This window comes from Nicotiana tomentosiformis, chromosome 2, assembly GCF_000390325.3.
Source record: "Nicotiana tomentosiformis chromosome 2, ASM39032v3, whole genome shotgun sequence".
NCBI classification, from domain to species: Eukaryota; Viridiplantae; Streptophyta; class Magnoliopsida; order Solanales; family Solanaceae; genus Nicotiana; species Nicotiana tomentosiformis.
In genome coordinates this window covers 24275763-24300427 of record NC_090813.1, presented here as the reverse complement: position 1 = coordinate 24300427, position 24665 = coordinate 24275763, and the positions used below count along the sequence as shown (strand labels likewise).

The 24665-nt window shown below is 39.2% G+C and overlaps 1 protein-coding gene across 1 annotated transcript; it reads right to left on the bottom strand.

The window, feature by feature from the left end:
* Positions 1–2320: 2320 nt before the first annotated feature.
* Positions 2321–6826, bottom strand: LOC104090780 (ribulose bisphosphate carboxylase/oxygenase activase 1, chloroplastic-like). Its single transcript, XM_009595961.4, has 7 exons — positions 6600–6826; positions 3938–4269; positions 3745–3850; positions 3566–3651; positions 3001–3473; positions 2585–2907; positions 2321–2493 (listed from the first exon to the last, which is right to left on the bottom strand). The coding sequence occupies exons 1-6, from the start codon at positions 6642–6644 to the stop codon at positions 2627–2629; spliced, it is 1323 nt and encodes a 440-aa protein (XP_009594256.1). The 5' UTR covers positions 6645–6826; the 3' UTR covers positions 2321–2493; positions 2585–2626.
* Positions 6827–24665: the final 17839 nt, after the last annotated feature.

Genomic DNA, 24665 nt, shown 5'->3' with positions numbered 1-24665 from the left:
CATATTTGATACGGATAAAAAACGAATTAACCGGCGGATAATATGAGTAGTCATATTATCCATGACTTTATGAATATGATCACTTTTGAAAGAATTCCTATTCTCCTAAACTTGAGGAACCTATAATTTGAAGCTTTACAAATGTAAAAGTTAAACCCATTAGATATCCATTGGTTATCCATTTTCTAAATGGATAATATGGTTCTTATCCATATTTGATCAATTTTTAAATAATTCATTATCCAACCCATTTTTTAGTGGATAATATGAGTGATTAATTACTTTTTTAAATCATTTTTGCCACCCCTAGACATGAGCTTGGGCCTGCAAATGAAATAGATTTTGGAGATTTAAAACTAATAAGAAGAACTTATTCAATTTGTGAAGTTCAAATTAATTATTCAACACATATTAACACAAATTTGAACTTAAATAATTAATGTATATTTGTGTCAACATTTTACGAATTTAAAAATCGAACCCAAATTTTGTAGGGACTAAATCCAGTAAAATTCAAGCTTATGCAGCGGAAGCAGATTTAGGAAAATATACCATATTAGAACTAACGGCAATCACAGTAAAACCAATTTCCAGACAAACTAGGAATACAAACAATAGCCCCATTTAGGAAATAAATAGCATAATGGAGTTAACGGCTATTCCAAATCAAATTGGGAATACAACTGTCTGACAGCCCATTTAGGAAAATATACCATATTGGAAAAGGGAATTAACGGCCATTTTCGTAAAACCGACTCCAAACTAAATTCGGAATACGAACCTAAGTTCTATTTATACCTCGTTTACAGCTTTAAGAATGTGTCCTCGTTACATTACTTTCTGCTTCTTTTCAAGAACTCAAAGAACGTCAACTATGAGTAGTCTGCAAACTCATCGCTCTTCCCAACTTCCCCATAATGACACACGCCATTCCTCACCCAATTATTATGGCAATCACCAACAGCAAAGAGGCTATCGGCGTAACGTTCAAAGGCGCCCTTATTATCCGTCTTCCGGAGTTGGTTCTTATCCAACAGTAATTGATGATGTTTTTGCTCAACAATATTCGCATCAAACCTCTGCTTTTCAACCTCCTCGGCCATATTATTCAGTTGATATGGTCTTCTTACCGTCAGTTGTAGTAGACAACTATGGTCAATACGGGCTAATTTGGAGGTATTGTCCTGTGCCAAATTATGAATTAATTGATGATAGCTATGTCACTAATGATCCGAGTGGAATACTTGATCATATCAACTGGCTGATCGATCAGGAGGCAAATTCAGCCTTTAATTTTGGCTTTCTGTATGATCATCTATTTGATCGTGAGGATAACGTGGATGGTCATGATGAGGAGAAAGAGAACGATGACGCTGTATTGAAGTATTTGAATATAAGAACTCACCATTCTCTTGCTAAAGATGGAGTCAATCCCACAGTTGTTTCTGATATAGAACAAGAAACCTGTGCTATTTGCCAATCTGAATATGAAGATGAAGAGAGTATAGGGAAACTGCAGTGTGGGCACGAGTATCATACGGATTGCATTAAACAATGGTTGTGGAGGAAGAAAGATTGTCCAATGTGTCGAGCTTCAGTTTTGCCTTCACAAGAACAGAGATTATAGAGTCATTTACTTGTCCCGACTGATGTGAATATTATTTTGATTTTGATTTTGGTCAATCGATTTGAGAATCCTTTTTGTCTTTTGTTAGGGCCAACCTGTATTTGTTGAATCTCATGTTATTACACTTAATATAACATAGACAAGTCAATTTAAATTGTGCTGTCAATTGCCTTCATGAACGCTTGGATGTTCCCCTTTTGATGAAAAAAAAGAATTGCTTTTCTTAAAATCATTGAAAATTCATTTATCGCTTTATTACCCGGGTCCACGTCTCGGACCCGACAAAAATTACAAAATATGAACGTCTATTCAACCACGAGTCCAAATTAATCCTATCTGATAAATACAATTATACAACTTAAGACACTTCTTCTTTCTTGTTGTTCTGAAACATTGAAAATAAGCAAGTGAGCAACTAATTACATAAATGAATATCATTGAGATTTAGCTTATGTAGATATTATAGCATAATCTATATGGTAGGTACAATTCTATCGCATCACTGTAACAATTTCATTGATGGTTCTTCTAATGATTGTCTGAGAGCCACAAACAATTGCAAACATAAAGAATAGACCTGATAAATTTGCAGCTTTAATTCTCATGAACCCAACAGAGGAGAATGTAGAGAATAACAGAAAAAACTAAAGCAACAAGAAAAGAAAAAGAGATTCAAACAAGCCCGCAGAAAGATACTCAAAGTTTGTTTTCCCTTATAAATGCAACTGAACAGATATCTTGAACACAATTTATATTCTAGCTACTACCATTACAAAAGTTCCTCTAAAAATTTGAAGAGACAGGTTCGTTCATCGATCACTTGTAAAAGGTGGATCAAGGTCTTGTTGCCAGGTTCTCTTAATATCCTGCATCCACACAGTAAATGAAAATTTTAAGTCAGTCATATATATGACATGTACAATGTTATCGCTAAAACATTTGAAACGAATACCAAACCTTTTCTTTAGGATTTAGCTCAATGAAGATCCGGGGCTAACATTAGAAGTTTCCAGTGTTGATGGCATCAGCATTTGCATCTCCAAGTGCTGCCTCTTTGAGGTATTTGTCAGCCAATTGAACTCTCTTCACATTCTCTTGCTCTTGGACAAGCAAGTTTCCGTACTCGAGCAGCTTGTCAATTGTCATCTTTGGTTGCTCAAAAGTTGGAGGTCCATCAATTGAGTTCAACAGTTTTTCCCCAACCTGTTCAATTCCAGTGCTTTCAATCCACTTCCTGACTTCGTCATCGTATACTCTTGCCCTCAAAGCACCAAAGAAATCTGTGATAAGAACAGAATTATACCCATAAGTTATCATCATTTGAAACTCCTTTTCTCAAAGAAAATTATTATAACACATTTGAGTGGTCTTACCAATAGATTGTCCAGGGAAGGCATCGACAAGCTTTACAACGTGCTCATCTGGTACGCTGTCAGTTCTGAAAATTCCCTTGCATACACCAATTCTGTCCTCTCTGGTTGGTGCCCAGTAGAACTTTTCCATACGACCATCACGGATAAGAGGAGCATACAATGTGGAGAAGTCGTTACCAGTGACTATAATAGGGACCCTGGCATTCTCTTGCTTGTTGTACATACCAGGAAGCTGGACATTAGTCGGGTTATCAGCAATGTTCATGAGGGTGGCATTCACCATCTGGTTATTAACTGTGTATTGGGTAGTTCCACCCATTCTACCAGCTCCTGCATCGAGATCGTTGATGAAGAGGACACACATGTTTCCTTTCCTGATTATTTCTGCTGCCTCGCGATACCTTTGCCTAATCAGTTTTGCTGGCTCTCCTGCATTTCCACTTTCCAATTCTCCAGCACTCATCATGATGGGGCTGCGAATATTAAAGACGCGAACATAGTTGAGTAACTTTGATCCATTTCCTTCTGACAAAATAAATTAAACTTTTAAACAATCATTACTCACTTGATTCCCATCTTTCTGAAGACAAGCTCACACTGGAAAGACTTTCCTTGACCTTTGCCTCCCCATATACCCAAAATCAGTGGTACCTGTAAGAAAATTTGACAAGATTAATACTTAAAACCATTCAACTTATGCCATAAGCGAGAGAATTTCTAGATAAAATTGTTACTATTACTGACCTTGATGTTGGGCAATTTCAAGAAGTTCTTGGTGATGTGAACAACAAGCTTGTCCATGAAAGCAGGAGCGATGTAGAATCCGTCCAACGTGTTGTCCAAGTTGTATCTGGAATAAATCAGGTCACCATTTGTCATTTAGATTCATATTTTTCGGATTGATTATATATCTTAACTTTCAATAATCTCAACTTACTGGCGAAGACCCTGGCTGATGTATTCGTAGGATTGCAAGACAGCGTGGTGAGTACCAGTACCCGTAGGAGCTTGGAAAAGAGTGTCAACCATACCCTTACCCCTCGTGATATCCTGTTGATCATCAGACATGTCCATAACAAGTCCCTTCCATCTGTCCTTGTCACTCTGTTTCTTCTCATCTATTTCTTGTTCTTGAGCTACAATCGACCTGAAGTTCCTGTTCGAGGCCTTGGGGATGGAAATGCCTTTGGCGTTCACATTCTTCAACACCTTGCCAAAGAAGGTGGTGCTTGGAACTGAAATTCCAGCAACAGAGTTGTTCAAACTCAACTGCACAAAGGATGTTTTCTTAGTAAAAGACACTTAAACACAGTAAAATTTCTCGAACCAAGTACACAATCTACTTCTACTAGTACACAATTTGCTTCAATTAAAATCACAGGCCCTGTATAAATATAATTTCCTATGGCATTCTAATTTGCAATTCATATTAAATTCTTGAACAAGGTACATAATCTAGAGCATCTAGTACAGGGGCGGCAGATCTAGCAAGGCCCGAGGGGTGGTATGCCACCCGCAAGGTTCTGTCGAAACTCTATGTATATATAAGTAAGAAATCGTATATATATTTAAAGCGGCAGCCATAGTAACAAAAAATGATACAAAGGTGGCAGTGGCAAAGGGTAGGAGATTCCACCTTGGTTGTGAAGGATTGATCTTCACTGGCAGCAGTTTTTGAACCTTTTGGCTTACTATATCACGTTAAGCTTTCTATCATTTTATATAGTCCATTCTCTTTTTTCTTCTTATGTAATAATTGTTAACTATCTTACTTTATTTGTTAACTTTTGACTATCTTTTTGTGTCTCTTATTAGTTAAGTTATTTGCTTTTTTCACACAAAGTTAAAATAATATTTTCTTTTTCAAATCTCCGCTCTATCATAACTAAAGGGCAGCCCGGTGCACTAAGCTCCCGACAAAATATTTACCAAATCTTAATGTATATAGCGACACATAGAAATTCAAAACTACGTGGCACCTGAAAGCTCCAAATCCTGGATCTGCCTCTGATCTAGTACCCAAATTCTTGAAACAAACTGCACAATCTGGAGCAACTAGTACCCGAATCTAGTTCAGTAGTAAACACATACGGCAAAGGGCTAAATATACCTCTCTACTTTCGAAAATGGTCTAAGAATACCCCTCGTTATACTATTAGGTTATTTATACCCCTGCAGTCATATTTTGGGTTCAAATATACCCCTCATTTAAACGGAGGGACACGTGTCATCGTCCTGTTGGTCAATTCTAAATATCTTCTAATTAATTAAAAAGACTTATTAATCATACACGAAAAATAATTTTTTAAAGAAATCTTTTTTTGTAAAAACTGAAAAAAACTAAAAATTATTTTTACTAAAAGCTGAAAAAAAGAAAATATTTTTGTTTTTGTTTTTACAAAAAAACTGCTTTAGAAAAAAATGAAAAATATTTTCTAAAACAATATTTTTGAAAAATACTGGAAAAAAAAGCTGAAAATCAATTTTCTAAAGCAATTCCTTTTGTAAAAACTGAATTTTTTTATACTAAAAACTGAAAAAAACGAAAAAATATTTTTTTTTCTAGTTTTTACAAAAAACACTGCTTTAAAAAAAGCTGGAAAATATTTTCTAAAATAATATTTTTGTAAAACTGAAAAAAAAAAAAACAAACTAAAAAGCAAATTTCTAAAGCAGTATTTTTGTAAAAATTAAAAAAAACAAATATATATTTTTTCCCAGTTTTTAGTTAAAAATAATTTAGTTTTTTTCAGTTTTTAATTGCTTTAGAAAATTGATTTTCAGTTCTTACAAAAATATTGTTTTAAAAAATATTTTTCTGTTTTTTTAAAGCACTTTTTTGTAAAAACTGGAAAAAAAAATATTTTAGTTTTTTTCAGTTTTTACAAAAAAAAATAATTATTTTCCGGGTATGGATAATGAATCTTTTTAATTAATTAGGAAATATTTAGAATTGACCAACAGGACGATGACACATGTCCCACCGTTTATATGAGGGGTATATTTGAACCCAAAGTATGACTGAAGGGGTATAGATAACCCAATAGTATAACGAAGGGTATTCTTAGACCATTTTCGAAAATAGATGAGTATATTTGGCCCTTTGCCGAAACCCATTTTAAGTATATCAATTCTCACATAGCATCCTTTGTATCAATTTTATATGCGATCATCTCTAAAATAAATCAAATTTCTTGCCACCTTTTTCGAATAACTCAACATTCCCATCAAAGAAATGACAAATACTATCCAAAGTTCTAATCTTTAACTAAGAACACGTTAACAGTATACTATTATTATTATCACCCGTTATTCTCTTTTGTAGATGCCATTTGACAGCATGTGACCACTTATTAATGTACATAAGTTACAAGCCAATTAATAGTTCAACTTGAAGCTGCTTTTGTTTCTAGTAAAATTGACCGGATGAGAATGTGATATAGACAATTAACCCGAAAAAGGAATGCTAGAATCTTAGTAAACAGAGCAGAATCATAGAAACCTAGACTAAAACGAACTAAAAGACAGTTTAGATTCTATTATTTAACTATAAAAAGCAAGTTGACATGTCTTGAATTGTGAAGAGAAGAACACAATACCGGTACTTTGTTGGCAGCTGCTACAGTTGAGACAGAGGCAGCCATTATTTTAACTACGCTGAAAATCAAACAACAGATCACTAGCTCTTAATATTTGCTGAGACAAATAGTTGATTGTTGAATAGAAGAATATGGGAAGGGAGAGAATTTATAGCACGAGTTATTTGGAGTATATGAGAAAGTACAAGCAAGAAAGTTATGTGCATTTTGGATTACGAATTCCTAATAGCCACACGATGGAGGATTGGCTATATTACGTGGATATTTTAGATGAGGACTTTATTATGTGACATGGACATTGCTTTTTTCTCTTTTTTATTCTTGAATGTACTGGAGACTAGATTAACAACAAAATGGAGTCTTCTCGGAACTAGTTGGCTTTGAGGTCAATATTCAAGCTATTTTTTCCTCCATAAATGTTCTCTCGTTATTATTGTTATTTTCACAGATTTCTTCTTGTAGAATAAGAAAAATTGAGGCAATTATTATACCCCCCCTCCTTCTCTATCACAATCTTGAAGGAATAAAGAAAAGAAGAAAAAAAGGACAACAAAAAAAGAACTTATATCGCATGGCTACTTGTGCAAAAAATAGAACTTACTACAACTACAACTTGAGATTTGGAAGTAATACACTCCTCTAGAAATGAAAAGACTACAAGTTTACTCCATATTTAAGGGGTCGTTTGGTACGCGGACTAAATTATCTTGGAATTATAGTTATGAGATTATAATCTCTAAACTAATTTATCCTACTTGACAGGTATGATAAAATAATACCAAGTTTAATGGGATAAGATGGTATATTCAGGATTAAATCTGAGACTAAATTTATACTGTGTTTGATTAACGGTATAAATTTATCCAAATATAGTATAAATTTAGTACCATGCTTTATCCCACTTTATCTAGTGTACCAAACGAAGAGTGCAATGGTCTCTCACCTTCTCCCTGACAATTTTTTGAATAAAACATATGTTTCGAAGAAATTTTATAGGCTTAAAGCCCTTTATATATTTTAACCATGATTGACCGGCAAGTCGTAAAAAGAAAGGCAATGTTGCCTTGAAGTGCAGTAATTCGTTGAAAAATTACATTATGTTATGTAAATGTATTTTTTTTATATATATAATACGTTGAATCATCTTGTCTTTTGCATGTGTTTACTGTTAAAGTATATGACTATCTTATCTAAAATGTTAAACTGTTACAGATCATACTTTATTTATTTAATTATATTTTTAACACGCTCCCTCACGTGCGGACTTGATTCTATTTTTTGAGCCAAACACGTGAAAATTATTTTTGATATTGGATGGCAGTGATACTCGAACCCAGAACTTCTTCCTGTTCCGATACTATATTGAAGTATACATGTGATTATTTCATCTAAAAACTTAAACTGTTAGAGAGAATACATTTCTATTTACTTAATTATGTCTTTAATTTTTATATTTTAACTTCCCTTAATGAAAATTCTAATCCATCATTAAAAAAAGGTGTTGTTCACCAATCATTTGTCTAAATAAAAACCAACGGTATTTGTAAGGATAAAATATGATTGTTTGACCACTTTGCTTGTATTCAGTTTATTTATATATCCTATTTCCTTTGTGAAAGGTGACCATGCATGCTGCAATTAACACTTTTTTTGGGTTTACAATATTGGTCATATAGCAATTCATAGTTCACACAAAATTATCCCAAATTCTAGAATTAAGCTCCTATTTACTCTGAATACGCGAATAGCAAAAGTTAACCATGGCATCCACTTGGCTGCTTTCTGACCAATTGTATATCCACCACCTTGGGAAAGTTCTCTTCTTGTGTTTTTCTTGCTCAGACTCACTCTCAGAGCTAATAGGCATAATAGTGTCTCGGGGCTGACCCACTGGTCTGTATAATGCATTCAAAAACAGTAAACTCTGGCTACAATTGGACTACTAAATGCTTCTTTTCTCCTCCAACTTCTTCTAGTTATTGAGAACAAATAATTTTTCAATATTTTTCTTATTTTTATTGATAAGGGTGGGTTGCTCTAGTGTTGAGCACCTTCCACTTTCAATCAAGAGGTTGTGAGTTCGAGTCACCCCAAGAGCAAAGTGGGGAGTTCTTGGAGGGAGGGAGCCGATGGTCTATCAGAAACAGTCTCTCTACCCTAGGGTAGAGGTAAGGTCTACGTACAAACTACCCTCTCCATACCCCATACTGAGTTGTTGTTGTTCTTGTTGTCTTATTTTCATTAGTACTGTGGGGTCGTTTGGTTGAGAAACAAATTATTCCATAATTAATTATTTCGAAATTAGTTATCTCACCCTCCATTAAGAAAAAAAAAATACTATAATCCTGGGATAACAAATTCCGGAATTAGCCAGTTATACCACGATTTTATCCCAACAAAACATGGAATAAACTCATCTAAAATTTAATTCCGAAATTAAAGTATCTCTTATCCCTCATACCAAACGAGCCCTGTATGAACAAGTCTACATTTGTTTTTTGTAGGATGGGCTTAATCTAACCCAAAAAAGCTAGGAACCCGAAAATTAAGAATAAAATGTACATAAGGTTTTTTATACAAATGGCCGGACCGATTTCATTATTAACATCTTTTAGCTGGTATACGTAGATTATACATTGCTATAGTACATATTATATACAGTATATGTTATACATAGGGTTGTCAAATGAGCAGGTTGGACTGATTATGGACAGATCAAAATGGGATGAGTTGATAAATTAGGGGCGGGTCAAACTTGGACTGAGATGGGTTGGGTCAAGTTCTGCTAAAATTTAGGTTATAGTCTAACCCACCTAACTCTTAGTTACCAAATTTTAATTAATGTGTATTATTTAATTATCAAATAAAACTTTTTATTTTATTATGGTCATATATATATATATATATATTAACATTTCAAAAGTTATAATAATACGATTAAAAGTAAGAGACATGTGCTGCCAATCATTATAGAAACAGTATATAGATGCAAAACATTATATTTAAATGTAATTGCTGACTGTAAGTAGTTGGCAAAAAGATGAAGAAACAAAAGATCAAAGAATCTTGAATGAATCCTCACTACTCCCGTTTCACATTTTTCAGCAAATTGAAATTGCAAAACTTAAGTACCACGTATTTCGTTCTCGATTTTCGAGCTTATGAATTTTCAAACTAATGAGTTTTCTTATGAACAACGACTAGGTGCCTAAAGTCAAACGATTGGGTGCATATGTAAATGTGAAGGTGACTTCGGGTGTTAGTGAAAGGTGTTTATCCGAAAAATCGGAAAACGTTGAATTTAGGTGTGGTTCTAAGGATACGTAAATTCTTTATGATACAAAAATAATAATACAAGTATTTTGCTATAACATGGGAATAATCAATAGGAAGGCTCAATGAGCAACATGAACTCTTAATGCATCTTGGGGAAGATGAGTCTATTGCAATCTATGCCCCCTTTTTATAATAGAGGGTCACTACTTTATCTATAACAACATAATAAAATAATGCATATAGTGGAGACCCATGATGGTTTGTCTCTTCCTTGATTCCTGCCGAGATTCTCTCCCTCGGTGCGGTTATGATGGCTTTTGTGGGCGAGCTCGACACTGGCTCGAGCTTGGTGTTAAGTCGAACCCCCGGTCTTGGTTCGAGCCCGTTCTGCCTTGGGCATCGATATTCGGGGCCGGTGTCAGTTGGAGTTGCCTCGTAGTTCGATTCAGATACGGGCTCGATAATGATACCGAGTTTTGCCGTCGATCGGTCTTATAGCTCGAAACTCGGCACCCTTACTCCGGAATTCGTCCGAGCTTGATATGTGGATACCTTTCGATCGAGACGTCATTGTCTTGGTCAGTCTTTAGGACCGAGAATCGGTTTTGACCGTACACAGATAGTCCCATCGTTTTTCGGAAAGGATGTGGCGAGAAACGATATGATTTCTCTACGGCTCGATCAAATTCATGTCGTCGTTCCTATCGACCCCGATCATGACGTATGCGATAACTGTCCCATCGGTTCTGTCTTACCGAGGCTTTTAATATGTGTCAGACGGTGGCCGGCCACCGCTAATACCGAATCATCATGCCTTAGCCTATAAATAGTCTTTCCAAATAACTTTTACCACTTCTCTTCTTCCAAATTCTCTTATTTATCCTCTCTATTTCGCTGCTTCAGGGCCGCTTATACCAGAGTTTTGGTGTTGTCCCTTCTTTCACCTTCCTTCGCATTCTTTCCTCTCATATCAATGGCGAAAACTTCCAAAATCGTACCTCAGAAGGAGAAAGCTTCTTCCTCACAACCGTTTGATGATAAGGAGCCGGCGGAGCCGTCCGTTTATGACTCTGTTCCTGGCCCATGTATTTTGAAGACCGATTCTAGGGTGGAGAATCCTTCGTTCGTTTCGGGTCGATGTGAGCATGTATCGATGTATATGTGCTCTATAACGGAGGATCATCTCGAGACCGTCAGAAAAGATTGCAACTGGGGTTCCGAGGTTGTGTTGCAAATTCCATCCTCCGTCACTACTTATGTGGAGGGGTTTTTAAGTGTTTATACTTATCCCTTCACATTGGGAACCGTCGACCCAGTGATTATCGATTTCTGCAAAAGATACCAGGTTACTCTTGGCCAATTTCATCCCTCTTTATGGCGTATAGTGATCTTGTTGCGCTTCTTCTCTATCAAAGCCGGGGGGGTGGATTTTTCTCTGAACCACCTCATACGACTGTACCGACCTCAGATTTTCCGAGGACTAATTAGACTTCATCGTCGAGCATCGAAGGCTTTGATGTCGAGCATCGATGAAGACAAGGATCGAGGTTGGATGGGTCGATATATTTAAGTGAGGACCCATGATATTATTCCGGAGGAGAAGATGTCGTTCCCTGAAGAATAGAATTTTGATCGTAAGTGATTCTTGTTTACTTTTCATGTCTTTTTTCAAATTTTTTCTGATGTCCTTTCCTGATGTTCAGCTTCCCCTTAGATGACACAAGCCATGCCTGACCTCGAGGACTGGGTTCGGAAGTTAGCCTCGAGCTCCTCTTATGCCGAACGCGCTTGGCGTGATTTGGCAAAAGGCAGATGGGAGGCCAATAATCATGGTGAGGTTTGCTTCCTGTTTTCTTCGAAGTGTTCTGTGCGTTCTTTTTGTTACCGATTTTCTTTTGTGCAGGCGTAACTAGGGATGCCGCTCTGAGGCCTTCGAGCGGTGAAGAAGGAAACAAGTCCCTGGTTCTCAAACAGGGGAAAGATAAGAAGCGAAGAGCTTCCTCTCGGTCAGAGGACCCGAAGCCCAAAACTCGAAGGGTGAGGAGAAAAGCAATCGCCCTTTCGATGGACTCGGTCCAATGCCTGAGAGAAGAAGGAGAAGAAGATAGCTCTTCGGCTTTGGTAATTCGATCTACGGAGACCATCGAGGTTGCTAGAGCTCCCGAGCCGATGGTGGTTGTGCCTGTCGGGGTTGGTTCCGAAGACCTGAGTCTCGACCGGAGTGCTCCGAGTGATTTGCTCGGGGCTATGACAATGGGTCATTCGCCTTCTTTTCCATCTTTTTCCGAGGAGGCGTTGAAGGAAGCTCGAGAGTTGAAGACTCCCAATATCGGCGCTGGCTCTGGTGTAGGGGATCCTTTTAGGAATTGTTTTACTGGGGTCGACGATGGTCCCGATATCGGTGATGCTTCTCTTTTATTAGAGGAGGCTCAGCGTTTCATTACTCGGGTAATGATTCTTCCACACTTGATTTCTTTGTTCTTTTCCATTCTTGACTCCTGTTTCTTACTGTGCAGGCCATTAATAGGTTTCGAGTCGATCTTAGCCAGTGTGAGGCCGAGCTATGGAAGGTCTCAGGTGAGAGAGATGCCATGCGGCTTCTTTGCGGCCAAAAGGACGAGACTATAAAGGATCTCCAAGTAGATTTGGCTAAGGTCCGTGAAGAAGGGGTCGGGCTCGATAAGCAGGTGAGCCTCCTTCTGTTAAAGAATGGGTCTGCCTCAACTGTGGAAGTTAATCCTTTGTTGTCTCAGTTGCAGCAAAAGATCGAAAAGATCGGGTTTCTTCGAGATGAAGTTGATCAAATCCGTGCTGAAGCAATCGCTAGAAGGAGACCATCAACCGCCTCGCAGTGGAAAAAGAAACCATCTCAACAAAATTATTATCGGCCGACGTTCAACTTCGAAGTGTCAAGCAAAAGAGGTTGGTTCCAGCTAAGAAGATCGATGAGCTTGAAACACGACTTGCTGCGGCTAAGGCGGAGGTTGAGTCGTCGAAACTCTTGGCGGATAAGTCCATTGCCATATATCGGGCTGATGCCGAGGCTGCTCAGATGGAGGCCCGAGAGGCGGCGAAGACTGCCGATGCTCGAGCTCATTGGGTTGCCGAACTTGCCAAGTATAGGTCTCGGAGGGAGACCCTCGAGGAGATACACGCTCGAGGTTTCGACCTTACCGATGAGATAAAAACGGCAAAAGAACTCGAAGCTGAAGCTGAAGCCTTGGCTTCTGATGATGATGGTAGCAAAAGCGGATTCGAGGATGGGGAAGATCTCGACCAAGAAGTTTAGTTTCTAGTTCTTCATGTTTGTAAATTAATTGCGTAGGCAATTTTGTACACATACTTATATATATAACAGGGCAATTTTGACCCCGTAGTCTCTATGATCGATCAGATTTGTAGCCCCTAGGTTTGCTTGTTGAGTCGATGATTCAAACTCTGAAGGAACATATTCCGCAGGAGTAGTGTAACGGTTAAGTTAATTTAAATTCAGAATAAAAGTAGCTTATTAGCCGTCGAGTAAATGTTTTCAAACTTGAAATAAAGGTAGCCCATAGGCTTAATAGTCAAGTGGGTATTTCGAACTCGAGATAAAGGTAGACCGTAGGCTTAATGGTTGAGTCAATGTATCGAACTCGAGATAATGTAGCCCGTAGGCTTAATAGTCGAGTGAGTGTTTGGAACTCGAGATAAAGGTAGCCCGTAGGCTTTATAGTCGAGTGAGTGTTTCGAACTCGAGATAATATAGCCCATGGGCTTAATAGTCGAGTGAGTGTTTCGAACTAGAGATAAAGGTAGCCCATAGGCTTAATGGTCGAGTGAATGTATCGAACTCGAGATAAAGGTAGCCCGTAGGCTTAATGGTCGAGTGAATGTATCGAACTCGAGATAAAGGTAGCCCGTAGGCTTAATGGTCGAGTGAATGTATCGAACTCGAGATAAAGGTATCCCGTAGACTTAATGGTCGAGTGAATGTATCGAACTCGAGATAATGTAGCCCGTTTAGGCTTAATAGTTGAGTGAATGTATCGAACTCGAGATAATGTAGCCCATAGGCTTAATGGTCGAGTGAATGTATCGAACTCGAGATAATGCAGCCCGTAGGCTTAATAGTCGAGTGAGTGTTTCAAACTCGAGATAAAGATAGCCGTAGGCTTAATGGTCGAGTGAATGTATCAAACTCGAGATAATGTAGCCCGTAGGCTTAATAGTCGAGTGAATGTATCGAACTCGAGATAATGTATCCCGTAGGCTTAGTGGTCGAGTGAATGTATCGAACTCGAGATAACGTAGCCCATAGGCTTAATAATTGAGTGAATCTTAATTCTGGCTGTACAATAAATCTCAAGTCATTGTACATGTGTTCATGTTTTGCGCCTATGTTCGGGCCAATCTACATGAGCATGGTTCATTTTGACCATTTGGCTCTTACAATATTTCCTCTTGGAACCCTATTGTTGTGAAATGACTTTTCCTGTATCTGAATTTGATGTATTTGAGGCCCTGATGCCCCCCCAGTATTCGAGGTCGATTGGATAGAGGCCTCGGATACTATTTAAAAGTGCGGCGCGATCTATGGTTGCCTTATTAAAAACCTTGCAAAAAACCCATTTGGGATAAAACCGGTCTAATGAAAAAAGAGTGCAACACGTGCTTTTAAGCGAAAGATCCATCTCAGCTTTGTGGCGTGGGTTCAAAGGCTCTGGATGGTTTAGTGATCGACTCCATATAGGAACATTTAGCTTTTGTCCGGACTTTCTACAGGGGTTAGTTAAATGAATGTGGGAAGTTCGTACCTTAGCAGTAGTACCGTTTTAGATGTGATACATTCCAACTGCTTGATAGTTGTTTGCCGTTTATGATGCCGAGCCTGTATGATCCTTTTCCAACTCCCTCGAGCACCTGATATGGTCCCTCCCAATTCGGTCCTAATTTTCCTTTGTTTGGATTCCGAGTATTGATGGTGACTTTTCTTAATACTAAGTCCCCGAGTTTGAAATGGCGAAGCTTAGTTCTTCGATTATAATACCTTTCGATTCGTTGCTTTTGGGCGGCCAATAGGATGAGGGCAACTTCTCGTCCTTCGTCCGATAATTCAAGGCTGGTGTTCATGGCCTCGTTATTTGATTTTTCCGTCATGAATCGAAATCTGGGACTAAGTTCACCGACTTCGACCAGTATCAATGCTTCGGAACCATATACTAAGGAGAATGGAGTTGCCCCCGTGCTGGATTTTGATGTTGTCCGGTATGCCCAAAGGACTTCAGGCAGGATTTCTCTCCATTTTCCCTTGGCGTCGTTCAACCTCTTCTTCAGGTTTTGAAGAATAGTCTTGTTCGTTGATTCGTCCTGTCCGTTCCCACTGGGGTGGTATGTCGTTGATAGTATCCTTTTTATTTTGTGATCTTCGAAGAATTTTGTGACTTTGCTGCCAATGAATTGCTTCCCATTATCACATACTATTTCAGCGGGTATCCCGAATCGGCATATGATATGATCCCAAATAAAGTCTATAACTTCCTTCTCTTTTATTTTCTTGAACGCCTGCACTTCAATCCATTTAGAAAAATAGTCAGTCATAAATAAAATGAATTTGGCTTTACCTGGGGTCGATGGCAGAGGTCCGACGATGTCCATTCTCCATTTCATGAACGGCCATGGGGATAGGACCGAGTGAAGTTGCTCTCCGAGTTGATGGATCATTGGCACAAACCTTTGACATTTATCACATTTACGAACAAATTCTTTCGCATCTTTGCTCATATTAATCCAATAGTATCCTGCTCTGATAACTTTTCGAACTAATGTGTCGGCACCAAAGTGATTCCCACAAGTTCCCTCGTGTACTTCCCGGAAGATGTAATTGGTATCTCTCGGACCTAAGCATACTGCTATTGGTCCATCGTAGGTCCTTTGATATAGTGTTCCGTCAGTGGCCAACGTAAATCGAGCAGCTTTAGTTCGTAGGGTCCTGGGATCTTTACGGTCTGACGGGAGCTTTCCGTTTTTTAAGTATTCAATATACTTGTTTCTCCAATCCCAGGTTAAGATAGTAGAATTTACTTTGGCGTGCCCATCTTTGATTACCGATTTTGAAAGTTGAACGACAGTCCCCGAGCTCAAATCATCTACCTCGACTGACGATCCCAAATTCTCAAGAGCATCGGCCTCATTATTCCATTCTCGTGGAATATGCCGTAGAGTCCATTGTTTGAAATGGTGCAAAGTGATAAGCAGTCTGTCCAAATACCTTTGCATTCTACCTTCTCGGACTTCGAAGGTTTTGTTTACTTGACTCACCACTAGCAAAGAGTCACAATGCGCCTCGATGACTTCTGCTCCCAAGTTTCTAGCTAGTTCGAGACCTGCAATCATGGCTTCATACTCGGCCTCGTTGTTAGTTAACCTAATAGTTTTAATAACTTGCCTAATAATGTTTCCCGTGGGGGGTTTCAAAACTATGCCTAGCCCGGACCCCTTTACGTTCGAAGCCCCGTCTGTAAAAAGTGTCCATACCCCTGACGATATACCTGATTTCAGAAGGAGTTCTTTTTCGATTTCGGGTATGAGGGTTGGGGCGAAGTCGGCCACGAAGTCTGCTAAAATTTGAGACTTGATGGCAGTACGGGGTTGATATTAGATATCATACCCATTGAGTTTGATGGCCCATTTGGCCAATCGGCCTGACAGTTCGGGCCTATGTAAAATATTACGGAGTGGGTAGGTGGTTAATACGCTTATGTGGTGACATTGAACGTATGGCCTTAACTTTCTGGAGGCGCTTACTAGCGCAAGTGCCAATTTCTCTAAGTGCGGATACCTAATTTCAGCTTCTCCTAAGGTCCGACTTACGTAATAAACGGGAAATTGCGTACCTTGCTCCTTTCGAACTAAGACACTGCTAACGACGACTTTCGATACCGCCAAGTATAAGTACAGCTTTTCGCCTGTTTTGGAGTGTGAAGAAGTGGTGGGCTCGATAGATATCGTTTTAATTCCTGCAACGCTTGCTGGCATTCTGGTGTCCAAGCGAAGTCGTTCTTCTTTTTAAGCAGGGAGAAAAATTTGTGACTTCGATCTGATGATTGTGAAATGAACCGGCCTAAGGCTGCAATTCTTCCCGTTAACCTTTGTACAGCTTTCACGCTGTCCACGATGGTAATGTCTTCGATGGCCTTGATTTTGTCGGGGTTAATCTTGATTCTACGATTTGACACCATGAAGCCGAGGAACTTGCCCGAACTGACCCCGAAAGCACATTTCTCGGGGTTGAGCTTCATGTTGTATTTCCTCAGAATCTCAAACGTTTCCTGCAAATGGGTCAAATAGTCCTCTGCGCTCAGGGATTTAACTAGCATGTCATCAATATAGACTTCCATTGATTTACCTATTTGTTCTTCTAATATTTTTTAGCTCGAAGGGCTTTACGTTGTAGCAATATGTTCCATATTGGGTCACAAATGAAGTCTTTTCCCGGTCGTCCGGGTTCATCTGAATTTGATTATACCCGGAATAGGCGTCGAGAAAGGTGAGGATCTCGTGGCCGGTCGTGGCATCGATTATGCGATCGATGTTGGGTAGTGGAAAGGAATCTTTGGGGCATGCCTTGTTCAAATCTTTATAGTCCACACACATTCTAAGTTTGTCCCCCTTTTTAGGCACTACAACCACATTGGCTAACCATTCGGGGTATTTTACCTCCCGAATGGACCCTATTTTGAGAAGTTTGGTTACCTCATCCTTTATGAATGCGTGCTTTCCCTCGGACTGGGGTCTTCTTTTTGCTTCATCGATCTGAACCTAGGGTCCAAGCTTAGCTAGTGCGTCGTTATGTCCGGCGGGATCCCTGTTATATCTAGATGGGACCAGGCAAATTAGTCGATATTATTGATAAGAAATCGAATGAGTTTCTTCCTGAGTTCGGGGCTCAACCCGTCCCCAGGTATACCTTTCGCTCGGGTCAACGTTCGATCAGTATGATTTGCTCCAGTTCCTCAATCGTTGATTTGGTGGCATCGGAAGCATCGGGGGTTACGAAAGATTGAGGGATCCATCGATCATCATCTTCTTCAATGTTCCGCTTATCTGACTGGGTCGAAGCCGATGACTGTGATTGCTATTTGGCGCTCCGCTCTTCTATTATGTTTCCTTCTGAACCTGATCCTTTTATCGGCGAAGACGAGGATTTTGATTTTTCTGCCTCGACGGAGAACATTTCCTTTGCGGCCGGTTGTTCTCCGTACACTATTTTGACACCTCTCGATGTTGGGAATTTAAGGACCTGGTGCAGGGTCGAGGGTATGGCTCTCATGCTGTGGATCCATGGCCTTCAGAAAAGGGCGTTATATCTCATATCGCCTTCGATCACATGAAACTTTATTTCTTGGACGGTTCCGGACACGTTTATCGGCAGGGTAATCTCGCCTTTGGTGGTTTCACATGCCATATTGAATCCGTTTAGAACCAAAGTTGCGGGTATGACCTGATCTTGCAGGCCGAGCTGTTCTATGATCCTCGATCTGATGATATTGGCCGAGCTACCTGGATCAATTAACACACGCTTAATCTTAGTTTTATTCATGAGTACGGATATTACCAGTGCATCGTTATGGGGTTGGATGATTCTCTCTATATCTTCATCATTAAAAAACAAAGTCCCTATGGGTGTGTAATCTTGAGTTCGAGATCGCTTGTCACTCATGATCGATGTTTTAGTGCGTTTAAGCATCAGTCCCTGAGGGGAATCGACGCCACCAATGAGCATGTGAATGACGTGTTGCGGTTCTTCTAGCTCGTTTTGCTTGTCGAAGTCCTTGTTCTTAAAATGGTTCATCGCCCTGTCACTCAGAAATTCCCGAAGGTGTCCTTTGCTAAATAAGCGGGTTACTTCCTCTCTTAATTGCCTGCAATCTTCCGTTTTATGGCCATGGGTGCCATGATATTCGCACATTTGATTGGGATTCCTTTGGGCAGGATCGATCTGTATGGGTCGAGGCCATCTGGTGTCTTTGATGCGTCCGATGGCCGATACGATGGCGGATGTATCAATGCTGAAATTATATTCCGATAATCGAGGAACTTCTATAGGATTGACTTATTTATCAAAGCCGCTCTTACTCATAAGTCCCCAAGAAGTTTGCCCCCGATCAGTCCTTCGGTTGTTCCGAACCGTATCATGTGCTGAACTGTTATCCATCCGATCTATGATGTATGGTTCGTATCGGTCTCTATTCGATCTTTGTTCTCTATTGATTTCCCTCTGATTTTTAGTGGCAGTGCGGTTCTGATGTGCGGGTCCGTACGAGGCTCCCAATTGGTCATCTTCAACCCTGATTTTTGATTGGTACCGGTTGTGTACATTTGCCCAGGTTATTGCCGGGTACTCGATCAAATTTTGTTTCAGCCGACGTGATGCTGACGAACTTAACTCGTTCAACCCTTGAGTGAAAGCTTGTACGGCCCAATCGTCTGTGACCGGTGGCAAATCCATATGTTCCATTTGGAATCGGGATACGAATTCCCTCAGCATTTCGTTACCCCTTTGTTTTACTTTGAAGAGGTCTGATTTCCTTGTTGCGACCTTTATGGCACCAGCATGTGCTTTTACGAACGAATCTGCTAACATGGCAAAAGAATCAATGGAATTTGGCGGCAAATTGTGGTACCAGATCATTGCTCCCTTTGCGAGGGTTTCTCCGAATATTTTCAACAACACAGATTCGATTTCATTGTCCTCCAAATCGTTGCCTTTGATGGCATATGTGTAGGAGGTGACATGTTCGTTAGGATCCGTTGTACCGTTATATTTGGGAATTTCGGGCATACGGAATTTTTTGGGGATTGGTTTTGGAGCCGCGCTCGAGGGAAAAGGCTTTTGTATGAATTTTTTTGAATCAAGCCCTTTTATCATCGGCGGAGTCCCCGGGATTTGATCGACCCTAGCATTATATGTTTCCATTTTTTTGTCATTGGCTTCGACTCGTTTTGTGAGTTCCTCTAGTAATTTAGCAATTTCAGGAGTGGTCCCTGATTCTTGCTCATTTGATTTTACTATGGCGGGCTCCGTTACGGGGGTGACTTCTCGAAGAAGTGGATTGAAGTTCGGCCTGCTTTGCATATGAGTTTGGCTCTATAACTGAGCTATCGCTGCTTGTTGGGCTTTTAGCATTTTGAAAATCATACGCAAGCTGACCCTAATTTCCCCCGTGCTGTGGGTGTCTCGGGCTATGGGTCGAGCACCGCCCTGAACGCTTCTTTCCGGTTTAGAACGTTGAATATGTTCTAGAGCTATTTGTGAATAGATATCCAATGGTACTTCGGCTCGAATTTTGGGTTCTTCGATTCGAGTCTCGTTGACGTCGTCAGATAGTCTTTCGGCCCCGGGAGCCAAGTTATTGGTTTCATCTTGAAAGCCGGCTTCGAGGTCAATAGGTAGAGCCATTGCTGATTTGAGGTTGTAAGTTGGAGTGTACTGTAGATTTATATCAAACAATCACTGTTACCCTTAGCCCCACGGTGGGCGCCGAACTCTTTACCCGAAAAATCGGGAAACGTTGAATTTAGGTGTGGTTCTAAGGATACGTAAATTCCTTATGATACAAAAATGACAATACAAGTATTTTGCTATAAAATGGGAATAATCAATAGGAAGGCTCAATGAGCAACATGAACTCTTAATGTATCTTGGGGAAGATGAGTCTATTGCTGTCACGCCCCAAACCTGAAGGGGCGTGACCGGCACCCGGTACCATACTCGGTCCGAGCGTACCACTCTGTAACTGTGAACTCTAGAGGAATAACCCTCAACCTAGGCCGATGAGGCCATATTCTGAATCATCTGAAAATATCATCAGTCTCATCTAAGGGGTAAACATACCCAAAAGCTCACATATATATATATATATATATATATATATATATATATATATATATATATATATATATGTGCAGAGCTGATGCATCCAGCCGTGTATATATATATATATATATATATATATATATATATATATATATATATATATATATATGTGCAGGCGACGAGGCTGCCGTGAACATCTACTGTTATACAAACTATACAGGACTTGTCTACAAGCCTCTAGAGATAGTTGAATTGTATCATGGTCGGGACAGAGCCTCGACCTACCCATCAAACCTGTATATATATAACGGACTCCAAGGTCTAGACCTGGTAACTCCGGGGAAGTGGAGCTTACCAACCAAGCTGATATTTGGCTCTGTCTACTGGGAAGGTCTATCCAGCTGTCTATCAGGACCTGCAGGCATGAAATGCAGCGTCCCCAGCAAAGAGACGTCAGTACAAATAATGTACTGAGTATGTAAGTCAACAGAATAACTGAAAGCTGAAACTGAACTGATGATATAATAACTTAATGTAACTGGGAGTCAAAAATAATCTGAAGATATGCTTACCTGTTGATACTGACTCAACTCTCTCCATATATTATGTAAAATAGTTGTCTGGCCCTATAAGGCTCGGTATGTGTAACTGCCCTGCCATAGTAGGCTCGCTCATAGGCGCTCGGCCACAGTAGGCTCGGTATATAACTTACCATCTGATCAGAGGTTGCCCAATAGGGGCCTGCCCACCGATTATAGCTCGATGGTGGTAAACAAATACTGTAACACTGTATATATATATATATATATATATATATATATATATATATATATATATATATATATATATATATATATATATATATATATATATATACACTCTCTGCTCTCTTAGCTGAAATAAGACAATACTAAACTGAATATGAAGTCTCGATAAGGGAGAATACTGTAACTTCTGAGACTAGGATAATGTGAATAAATTCAGGAATACGAACTTCTCTTTATGCCTCGCTATCAAACTCATGTAGTTACGAGATCATGCCAAAATGAAGAAAGGTTTAGCCTTAACATACCTTATCACAATATTTCCAATCACCAACTTTAACTCGCCTCTTCTCACCTTAATCTATAACAACGATAATAATACTATCATTATTTGTACCACACAATACTACAAAACAGCCCAACACACCCCAATCTCTTCACACACAAAATGACCATTGTAGTAGTGTCAACAACCCGAAATTGTTACGATGAACGACCGGCCTAACATCCTGCATTTATGTGGTGTTTCTACACACCCTTCCTCCTCCAAAACTCTCACAAAACAGTAGTAAAACACGCTGCCCAACAGCACCACAAAATAGTCCATAAAACAGTCCACAAAACAGTCTGCTACAAGTGAATAACTCAAACTCACGGCTTCCGATCACCGTCCCGTGAGTTCTTACAAATATAGAACAACTTACTATGCATATACAACAGAAAAAAATGTATGAAAGAGAAGTAAACTTACCTTATTTGTTGGATAACTCGGCTCCTATCTTGGTTCTTCAAACTCTAGGCTTTACCTCCAATTAGAACTTAAAAGGGAGAGAAAATCAATTGGGGTTTGTGGAAAATTTTTTGGGAGGATTTTTGCAGAGATTAAGTCGGGTTATTTTTCCCTATTATTAGCCTAATATATGAAGGGGATAGGCCTTTAAAATGGCCTCTATGAATGACCCGAATTGGCCCATTTATGGACGACCCGAACATGCCCTGTTTTGGATTCTCATTTAAGCAAGTAGGTGACAGTCTGTGCAGTCTCGGAAAAATGCCCATATCTCTCTACTCTGATAACGTATTGACAAACGGTTTAATGCGTTGGAAACTAGACTCATAGATATTTCATTTGATGTGTGGAACACCCCATAACTCTACGTATATTGGGAGAAAATCGAATTTACATTTGACCCAAACTTTCAGTAAAACTTATGAACGTAACTTGTGATGACTTTCATTGACTTTTGTTCCACCACTCACTTGATTTCAAAACATAACACACGAATATCATACGAATAACATAACTCATAACATAACCTCCTTATCATGATAAACACCCTGGTCATACTCCAAAAGTACATGCTATAACATTCTCAATATGTCGATTTTCGACGAAACATTATGTTTTTCAATTCCTTTAGCTTTTGAACCTTCCAACAATCTTTGTACTTGTTGTTCATAATCTTCAATATTTGTAACCTCCGAGGTAACATGATTAACTTACTTTGTAAATTTTTCAAATATGATTTCATTTCTGACCTTACATCAATTGACTTACGACGTACTCGTACGTACGAAAACATGGGTTGTAACATCATTTCCCCCTTTGGAACATTCATCCTCGAATGTTGACTGGTGCACTTATCAGTTTCATAACCTATATATCTCATAAATAATTTATTGTTGGCCTTTCCATCTAGGCAACTGTTCTATGAATAAATCCATAGGCCCGGGCATTCCCCCCTTTAGGCCTCTTTCTGACACCACGACTTATAGTTTGAATCCTTCCAACCTCGTAATTATTGCGACCTTCTATCATGCATCATGTACGACTTTGTCCTTGTATGTGTGCCTATGTGACTCTTCTGTTCCTTTTCCTCCAGCTTTTAGCCAATCTCTAGGCCTCACTTTGGGAACATATATAGAACTATGACAAGTTGTTCCTCCCGGTGTATATAGGTGTAGTAAAGTTCTTCGCTCGGTAATTTGTCAAACTTACGACTGTTGCGATATCTTGTTTCGTAGCCTTGTAAATATATCCTTATGGCTTTACTATATCTAGGTAGTTTATACTACACTATCATACTTACTTCAGTTTATTATTGCCGAGGTATGCTAAACTCCATGTTACCTCTCGCTTCTTATCCTATATGTATAAATCTACGTCCTTTAGTTCTTCCGCATTACTGTTCATCTTAACAATGAAGGCCTGATATCATCTCATACTTTGGAACTTTTATCTGCCTATTGTTCATTCACCTTAATGTGGATCTATAATCTACCATTCATAACTTGAAACCTCTTACGTAATACATTATCCTTAGGGATCACATCTCACCAGGAAACATCTGAAGTTATTTTCTTGATCCATCTAGGGACGATACTATACTTTAATAACTGTATTTTATCGCATCCCAACGTGATTCATCTTATGAGGGGTATTCTAATCTCATGCAATTCATGAGATCCCTTCTCTTTGAATCATTAACCAATCAATGGCCTTAACGTTATCCTCTTATATATCACAATTACACCATTATTCTACTACTAGGGCAACATTTTATCTCTTCAAATTGCTCATAGTCTTAGACTCCTCTGAGTTCATTCAGGCTATACTGAGTTTTCTTTTTATAACTTATGGAAACCATCAGCTCTCTTGTTTTGATGGGCTTAATTTTAAGGCCTTACCTATTCTCGTCACCTTCTCAATAATATTGTTGCTCTACTATACTTTAGCTTGCGACCTACACATATCTATTTATAGTACTCATAACCTTCCATTTAACTTTCTAGCACCATACATTTCCTTATGTTATTCAGGAACTTCAAGCGGGACATCAAATTGTCTCTAACTCTTCTTTAGTCTCTTAACTAGACGTCTCAGTACTTGGAAACTATAGGCTAGAAGATATGTCCCTGACAACACCACTATCATTTGTGGGTACTGAATCATGGCGCTTCTAGCCCGCTATCTGATGTATGGACTATTCACAACCTTCTACATTTGAGCATTTCGTACCTTCTTAACCTTTACCTTACTTAGCTTTTAATCTCGCATTGTATCTTCTGTCTCTTTCATAACCTCCCTTCCACATAGGTAGAATTCACTTCCACCTCTTGAAGCTCTACTATAAACTTGCACCTCTAGTGCATACACAATCCGGTGGG

Coding starts and splice junctions, on each gene's coding strand:
- LOC104090780 (XM_009595961.4), bottom strand. CDS start 6,644: ATGGCTGCCTCTGTCTCAACTGTAGCAGCTGCCAACAAAGTACCG. Junction 3,851..3,937: donor ATCAGCCAGGGTCTTCGCCA/GTAAGTTGAGAT, acceptor GATTTATTCCAG/ATACAACTTGGACAACACGT. Junction 3,474..3,565: donor TTCAGAAAGATGGGAATCAA/GTGAGTAATGAT, acceptor TAATATTCGCAG/CCCCATCATGATGAGTGCTG.